The sequence below is a fragment of the Trachypithecus francoisi genome, unplaced genomic scaffold, assembly GCF_009764315.1.
Source record: "Trachypithecus francoisi isolate TF-2019V2 unplaced genomic scaffold, Tfra_2.0 Lachesis_group12, whole genome shotgun sequence".
NCBI lineage: Eukaryota > Metazoa > Chordata > Mammalia > Primates > Cercopithecidae > Trachypithecus > Trachypithecus francoisi.
The window spans coordinates 3,724,957-3,733,408 of NW_022681457.1; the positions used below are offsets into that span (position 1 = coordinate 3,724,957).

Consider the following 8,452-nt stretch of genomic DNA (forward strand, 5'->3'; position numbering starts at 1 on the left):
AGGTTCAAGCAATTCTCCTGTCTCAGCCTCCCGAGTAGCTGGGATTACAGGCGCCCGCCACCACGCCCAGCTAGTTTTTGTATTTTTAGTAGAGACAGGGTTTCACCATGTTGGCCAGGCTGGTCTTGAACTCCCGACCTCAGGTGATCCTCCAGCCTTGGCCTCCCAAAGTGCTGAGATTAAAGGCATGAGCCACCGCGTCCAGCCTATTGTATTTGTTTTTCAAGGCAGTTACCCCTATCTGAGATTTATCTTCATCATTGATGTTTTCTCTTGTCTATCTTCCTCTACTAGAAGACAAGCTCCGTAATACCAGCAGGGGTCGTGTCTGTTTTCATTATTAACTCCTAGATCAGAGTACATGTTCAATACATGTTTGATGAAGGAAGGAACAGCTTAGGTGTGTGAGTGTACCAGTATTACCTTATTCATTCAGCATAACTATCAGAATTATTATTATCAGTATTAGTATTTTGTCAGTATTATTATACTTTTGACATAGACTAAGATACTGGAGCCCAGGTGGGTGAAATAATTGGCTCAAAGTCACTGAGCCAGGAAATGATGGCGCTGGGATTCTTAACTTCTGTCTCCTCCCCACCTTCCAGAGTTTCACACTTTTTTTTTTTTTTTTGGCCAGAGTCTCACTTTGTCGCCCAGGCTGGAGGGCAGTGGTGCAAACTCAGCTCACTGCAGCCTCCACCTCTCGCGTTCAAGCGATTCTTGTGGCTCAGCCTCCCGAGTAGCTGGGATTACAGTCGCCTGCCACCACGCCCGGCTCATTTTGTATTTTTGATAGAGACAGGTTTCCACCATGTTGGCCAGGCTGGTCTCGAGCTCCTGATGATCTGCCCGTCTCGGCCTCCCAAAGTGCTGGGATTACAGGCGTGAGCCACAATGCCCTGCCGAGTTTCACAAACTTCATCTCCCATCCTCTGACCCCCACCACGGGGCCAACTTCACCAGCCCAATCTCAATGCATGCCACAGAAATCTGGCCTCCTTTCCCAGACTCCTATCCAGCCCCAAGCTCCATCAGGGAAAGCAGACATCCGGTCCCAAGACAAGACCTCAAAACCCGGGGGTCCTGAGAATCGGGCCCTCCCACCGCTGACGCTTGCCCCTCCCCAGAGCCCCATTCCAAGAGTTTCTCCTCTCAACCCTGGGAGGGAGCCCCAAATGATGTCTGTCTGAGGGGATTGGGTGGGGGCCCAAAGAAAGAGGAACCGGAGTGCCTGGGCCCTCCCACTGGCGGCGGACCTCAGCTGGGCGCGGTGAGGGTGGGTTTATAAAAGGGTCAGTATATATTGCGAGGAGGAGAGAAAGAGAAACGGGAGCAAGAGAGAAGGAGGCCCAGACAGTGAGGGCAGGAGGAAGAGAGGAGAGGGAGAAGGAGAGCGAGCGAGAGAGAAAGGGTTCCGGATTGGAGGGGAGAGCAAGGGAGGAAGGCGGTGAGAGAGGCGGGGGCCTCGGGAGGGTGAAAGGAGGGAGGAGAAGGGCGGGGCACGGAGGCCCGAGCGAGGGACGAGACTGACTCCAGCTCTGACTTTTTTCGCGGCTCTCGGTAAGTTTCCAGTCCGTTATTCAGAGCTGGGACTTCTTAATTTACTTGGGAATGTAGCAGTTTGGGAAGGACACCCCTAGGCTGGGAGAGACGCCCCTTACTCTTGGAAATCCTTGTAATTTAATAAGTGATCTCTTAGCACTTGAGGTGGGGATATGGGAAGGGGTGGGGCCCAGCAAAGTTTTGGGGTCCCAGCAGAGCCCTCCACTGAAAACTTCCTGCAGTTTTTCCCTCGGCGGTGTCCACTGTCCTCTGAAGGCCCTGAGATCAGGGCATTGCATGAGACCCCAAATCTGGGAGACCTCTAGGTCCCCTGTTCCTGGGCACCAAAGGGTCCTGGGAGGCTAACTCCTTCTCAGGCCTCTCTTCCCCGCAACGCGAATCCCATCCATTTCCTCCAGAAGATGTCCAGCAGTCACCAGTCTGGCAGCAGGGTGGGGTGAGGACCTCGTGGACATAGCCAGGGGCTGGGGTTTCCCTGGTGCTTAGAGATGGGGGGGAGCGGGAATGAGTCACCAGATGACTCACCAGGTCCCCCTCCTCCCCTCACCCCAGGAGAGGAGTGGTGTGAGTCAAGGATGCCTGTCGCTGGGGACAGCTCCTCGATCCTGATACATCAGGGTTTGGCGTGGGGGTCTCAACTTGAATTTTCACCATCTGGCCTGTATGTAACCCAGAGACAGGGTTCTGGGGAGAAAGGAGCCACATTGCGAGTCCTCCTCATTCAAGGACCCCAAGAATCCATCTCTGGCCCTCTCCACCCCTCCAGCCAATGGGGAACTCAGGAATCCAGGCCCTAGCGGCCTCCTCCCTGAGAGACCCAGGAGTCTGCACCCAAGCCCTTCCTCCATCAGGAGACATCTCACCTGCCTTTGTGCCAAATTTTTTTTTTTTTTTTTTTTGAGACAGAGTCTTGCCCTGTCACCCAGGCTGGAGTGCAATGGCATGATCTCGGCTCATTGCAACCTTCGCCTCCCGGATTCCAGTGATTCTCCTGCCTCAGCCTCCCGAGTAGCTGGGATTACAGGCGTGCACTACCACACCCAGCTAATTTTGTATTTTTAGTAGAGATGGGGTTTCACCGTGTTGGCCAGGCTGGTCTCGATCTCCTGACCTCAAGTGATCCGCCCGCCTCGGCCTCCCAAAGTGCTGGGATTATAGGCGTGAGCCACTGTGCCTGGACTGTGCCAACCTGTTGAGACTCCGTCCCCTGCTCCCCCTCCCCAGGCTTCCACCGCAGCCATGTCACTCCTCTTGCTGGTGGTCTCAGCCCTTCACATCCTCATTCTCATCCTGCTTTTTGTGGCCACTTTGGACAAGGTAAGCCTACTTGGAGCTCAGGGCTCTTCTGCTCCCCTTTGGCATCTTGCCACGCCCCCTCCTCTAAAGGCACTCTGGCCCCGCCCCCTTTACCTAGTATTTATTTTATATTTTATTTTATTTATTTTGAGACAGGGTCTCACTCTGTCCCCCAGGCTGGAGTGCAGTGGTGCGATCTCGGCTCACTGCAACCTTAGCCTCCCGGTTCAAGCGATTCTCCAGCCCCACGAGCACTGAGATTAGGGGCACCTGCCACCACGCCCGGCTAATTTTTTTTATTTTGGTAGAGACGGGGTTTCGCCATGTTGCCCAGGCTGGTCTCGAACCCCTGGCCTCAAGTGATCCGCCTGTCTCAGCCTCCCACAGTGCTGGGATTACAGGCGTGAACCACCAGGTTAACCCTTTTAGCCCTACCTCCAATGCCTCCTCCCTATCCTGACCCTACCCCCTCTCATATGAAATCCTAGCTCTCCCCAGTTCTGCCCCATCCCAGATACCCCGCCCTTTTCCCAGCCCTTCCCACAGCCTCCCTGACCCTGTCCCCTCCCCTTTCCTAACCCTGCCCCTTGTTTCCTTCTCTGTCCATCTCAGTCCTGGTGGACTCTCCCCGGGAAAGAGTCCCTGAATCTCTGGTACGACTGCACGTGGAACAATGACACCAAAACGTGGGCCTGCAGTAACGTCAGCGAGAATGGTGAGGGGTGAGGGCGACGGGACTGGTCTTCAAAGGGGAAGGGAAAACCCTTAGTGTCCTCAGGGAACCAAGAATTGGGAACCCTCCCCCCACAAAGTTGAAGTGGGCGGGGTCCAGGCCTGAGTGGCTGAGTGCCTAGGGCTAATGCATGTCCCGCCTATCTGGATGTACCTACATCTTGGTTTTTTTTCTTTCTTTTTTTTCTTTTTTGAGACTGAGTTTTCCTCTTGCTGCCCAGGCTGGAGTGCAGTGGTGCAATTTCGGCTCACTGCAACCTCTGCCTCCCAGGTCCGAGCAATTCTTCTGCCTCAGCCTCCCGAGTAGCTGGGACTGCAAGTGTGTGCCACCGCGCCTGACTAATTTTGTATTTTTAGTAGAGACAGGGTTTCACCATGTTGGCCAGGCTGGTCTTGAACTTCTGACTTCAGGTGATCCACCTGCCTCGGCCTTCCAAAGTGCTGAGATTACAGACGTGAGCCACCGCGTCCAGCCAGTACCTCCTGTTCTGAAGAGGCCATATAGATAAAAGCCTCCTCCTCTGACTCAGAAAGGGTGAGATGGCATGCTATAGGTTTAAAGAATAGAGAGGGGAGGCCAAGGCGGGTGGATCATGAGGCCAGGAGTTTGAGACCAGCCTGGCCAAGATGATGAATCCCCGTCTCTACTAAAAATACAAAAAAATTAGCCGGGCATGGTGTCATGCACCTGTAGTCCCAGCTACTCGGGAGGCTGAGGCAGAAGAATCGCTTGAACCGGGAGGTGGAAGTTGCAGTGAGCTGAGATTGCACTACTGCACTCCAGCCTGGGCGACAGAGTAAGACTCCATCTTAAAAAAAAAAAAAGAATAGAAAAAAATCTCCCAAGATTCTGAGAAGACCAGAGTATTTTTCCAAAGCCTTAAGGAGATGGGGCTGGTGCTCCGAATGGATGCCTGGGACCATTTCATCCAAGTTCCAAGGGAATGGGGCTGAAACCACTTAAGGTGCTAAAGGGGTGGGGCCAGGTGCATTGGAGTTCTAAAGGAATAGAGCTGCATCTATCTAAAGTTCTGTGTGAAAGATTTAATGCAAAACTAAGATTAAAGGAAGTGGTCTGCTCTCACCACTTCTATTCAACATTTTACTGGAGTAGCCAATGCAAGAAGGCAAGAAAAATAAATAAAAGGCATGGGAAATAAATTAGGAAAAAGGGTCTCTATTCCCAGTAAACATGTTGTAGAAAATCCATTAAAATTCTGCAGAGTGGACAGGCACAGTGGCTCGCACCTGTAATCCCAGCACCTTGGGAGGCTGAGGAGGAAGGATCACTTGAGCTCAGGAGTTCAAGACCAGCCTGGACAACATAGGAAAACGCTGTCTCTACAAAAATTTTAAAAATTACCCAGGTGTGGTGGCTTGTGCCTGTGACCCCCAGCTACTCAGGAGGCAGGGGTAAGAGAATTTCTTGAACCCTGGAGGATGAGGCTGCAGTGAGCCATGATTGCACCACTGAACTCCAGCTTGGGCAACAGAGCAAGACCTGGTCTCAAAAAAAAAAAAAAAAAAAAAAAAAACCATCTGCAAAGCAACTACTAGAATTGAGACAGGAGTTTAGCAAGGTAACAGGGCTCAAGGTCAACATAAGCAATAATCTAAGTATCTAAGCTTGTATGGGTCTAAACAGGAGCAGGGATGGGGCAGAGAAGGGTCACATGGTGAGCAATCAGGTGGAGCTGGAATTCTGAACCCACCGTGATGTCCCCTTCTGTGTCCTCCTTACTGCAGGCTGGTTGAAGGCGGTGCAGGTCCTCATGGTGCTCTCCCTCATTCTCTGCTGTCTGTCCTTCATCCTGTTCATGTTCCAGCTCTACACAATGCGACGAGGAGGTCTCTTCTATGCCACCGGCCTCTGCCAGCTTTGCACCAGTGAGCACTGCCCCTCCCCACCCCAATCCCCCAAGAATTGAGCAGAAGGGAAGTGGGGTGCGTCAAGATGCTGGGGGCCCTGAGAATGGGCCTCTCGCAGAAGAAAACAATTTTCAACACCCCAAAAGCCACGAGAGGTGCCTCCGTGGGCTACCTCTCTGCCCCCAGGGATTGCTGGGACTTGTAGTTTTCAGTGGCTAATGATAGTTGTGGCTTGTGCCTATGAGTCATCAGGGAACTTAGAGCTTCAGGGAACCGGAGCTGGGGAAGGAGGTATAGGTAAATAGTTTTGGTCCCAGAAATTGGGGGTGACGTTAGGGGATAAGCTAATTAGTACCTCAGTAGAGAGCTCTGAATCATAATAGTAATGGTATTTATGTCAGCCAACTGCTGTTTCTCGCGTGCCTATTGTGCATCAGACACTTCAAGGAGTTTTGCTTTTTAATTTTTTGACTTAAGATGCAAAGGGCTAACTTAATCATAGTCCTCAGTTTGGGGAACATTATTTTTCTTTCTTTTTTTTTTTTTTTTTTTTTGAGACGGAGTCTCGCTCTGTCGCCCGGGCTGGAGTGCAGTGGCCGGATCTCAGCTCACTGCGAGCTCCGCCTCCCGGGTTTACGCCATTCTCCTGCCTCAGCCTCCCGAGTAGCTGGGACTACAGGCGCCCGCCACCCCGCCCGGCTAGTTTTTTGTATTTTTTAGTAGAGACGGGGGGGGGTCTCACCGTGTTAGCCAGGATGGTCTCGATCTCCTGACCTCGTGATCCGCCCGTCTCGGCCTCCCAAAGTGCTGGGATTACAGGCTTGAGCCACCGCGCCCGGCCAGGGGAACATTATTTTTCTAGGTTCTTGCAAAGCCTCTCTCTTGCTTTATTAATTTACTACTGCACGTTTGTCTTATAGAAACACACTCAAAAGTATTCCTTGGATGGATAGAGAGATATTATCGGACCTAGAGAGATTACATCGGTTACCTAAGGCCGCGCTGCAGTTGCACGGCGCTGGGGAGAAAGAACCACAACTCCCAGCAGGCAACGGCGCTGCCCACTCGCCCTCCGGCGTTTCTTTGCCCCCATGGGATATTGGGAAATGTAGTCTTCTTGAGGGGCACTGCGTGACGCGTGGTTTTCGTCTTCCGCAGGCGTGGCGGTGTTTACTGGGGCCTTGATCTATGCCATTCACGCCGAGGAGATCCTGGCGAAGCACCCGCGAGGCGGCAGCTTCGGATACTGCTTCGCCCTGGCCTGGGTGGCCTTCCCCCTCGCCCTGGTCAGCGGCATCATCTACATCCACCTGCGGAAGCGAGAGTGAGCGCCCCGCCTTGCCCGGCGGCCCCCGCCCTCTCCCGGGCCCCCTCGCCGCGCGTCCTCCAGAAAATAAAACTGTTTAACCGCGGGCTCTGCCTTGATCTCCTTCCTTCCTTCCTTCCGCCTCCAGGGACCCAGGCTGCGCACGCTTGACCTCTCCTGAACCTAACAGGGTTCCCACCACCAGCTGCTCAGCCCTCAGAATGCCCATCTCCCAGCCCCCAATCCCTTCCTCCCGAGGATACAGGAGCCAGGACCCCAGTCACCTTTTCCCTCCCACAGGCCCAAGAGCCTGGGCCTTCCCCTCTCAAGGCCCAAGAGACCTCTGAGAGGCACCTGAATCTAGACCTTCAGACACTTCTGGGAAGAACCTGGATTCTGGGTCCCAGCAAACTCTCTTAGGATAGGAAGCCTGCAGTGACCAGTCAGTCCTGTCTCTTTGCCCAAGTTTCTGTCACTCTGTTGCTCTCTCTCAGAGGCCCGGGCATAGTGTGTATTTCTAGATTGTTGGACTCTTTTCTTTTTGTCCAGGCTAGAGTGCAGTGGTGCGATCTCGGCTCACTGCAACCTCCGCCTCCCTGCAACCTCCGCCTCCCAGGTTCAAGCGATTCTCCTGCCTCAGCCTCCCGAGTAGCTGGAACTACAGGAACAAACCACCACACCTGGCTAATTTTGGACTCTTTATTCTTTCTATTAACTTTCCATTTGGGAAGACAGCTTTCTTTTTCCCCCTAGGAAACCAGTCTCTCTCTCTTTTTTTCAGACGGAGTTCTCGCTCTGTCACCCAGGCTGGAGTGCAGTGGCATGATCTTCACTCACTGCTACCTCCGCCTCCCCGGTTCAAGCAATTCTCCTGCCTCAGCCTCCTGAGCAGCTGGGATTACAGGCGCCCACCACCATGCCTGGCTAATTTTTGTATCTTTAGTAGAGACAGAGTTCCACCATGTTGGCCAGGCTGGTCTCAAACTCCTGACCTCAGGTGATCCACCCACCTCAGCCTCCCAAAGTGCTGGGATTACAGGCATGAGCCACTACGCCTGGCCCAGTCTCCCTCTCTAGGGACTGAACATTTGGGGTCCTAGAGAGGGAGACTTCCCCTCTCCCCAAAGGCTGCCTCTAGCCCATATGACACGTTAGCAAAAATTAGAAGGCACCCCTTCTTCTTGCTGACCCAGCCCCACACCAGGACACATGCAGGGGTATGAACTGGATCTTACAGCCACCCACCCGTGGCTGTGTTCCTTTGTGCAGTTAACAATCTGCACAGGCCAGGTTTGGTGGCTCACACATGTAAACCCAGCACTTTGGGAGGCTGAGGTGGGTGGATCACCTGAGGTCAGAAGTTTGAGACCAGCCTGGCCAACATGGTGAAACCCCGTCTCTACTGAAAGTACAAAAAATTAGCCAGGCATGGTGGCAGGAGCCTGTAATCCCAGCTACTCGGGAGGCTGAGGCAGGAGAATCACTTGAACCCAGGAGACGGAGGTTGCAGTGAACCAAGATCACACCATTGCATTCCAGCCTGGGCAACAAGAGCGAAACTCCATCTCAAAAATTAAAAAAAAAAAAATCTGCAAATCTGCATAATCGCACATGGCTACCCTATCTCCTCTGTTCATCAGGCCCTGGGACTCCTCAGAAATCAGATCCTTCTAAGATCCTCTT

The 8,452-nt window shown here is 52.9% G+C and overlaps 1 protein-coding gene across 2 annotated transcripts; it reads left to right on the plus strand.

Annotated features, from left to right (window-relative positions):
* The first annotated feature begins 1,331 nt into the window (after window positions 1–1,331).
* EMP3 (epithelial membrane protein 3) lies at window positions 1,332–6,876 on the plus strand. 2 transcript variants are annotated; one of them, XM_033223870.1, is made up of 5 exons: window positions 1,332–1,563; window positions 2,791–2,883; window positions 3,475–3,577; window positions 5,341–5,481; window positions 6,622–6,876. In XM_033223870.1, the coding sequence occupies exons 2-5, from the start codon at window positions 2,806–2,808 to the stop codon at window positions 6,789–6,791; spliced, it is 492 nt and encodes a 163-aa protein (XP_033079761.1). In that variant the 5' UTR covers window positions 1,332–1,563; window positions 2,791–2,805; the 3' UTR covers window positions 6,792–6,876. The 2 variants fall into 2 exon arrangements, with proteins under 2 accessions (XP_033079761.1, XP_033079762.1); XM_033223871.1 differs by having other exon boundaries at window positions 1,341–1,678.
* Window positions 6,877–8,452: the final 1,576 nt, after the last annotated feature.

Coding starts and splice junctions, on each gene's coding strand:
- EMP3 (XM_033223870.1), top strand. CDS start 2,806: ATGTCACTCCTCTTGCTGGTGGTCTCAGCCCTTCACATCCTCATTCTC. Junction 2,884..3,474: donor TTGTGGCCACTTTGGACAAG/GTAAGCCTACTT, acceptor TGTCCATCTCAG/TCCTGGTGGACTCTCCCCGG. Junction 5,482..6,621: donor CCTCTGCCAGCTTTGCACCA/GTGAGCACTGCC, acceptor CGTCTTCCGCAG/GCGTGGCGGTGTTTACTGGG.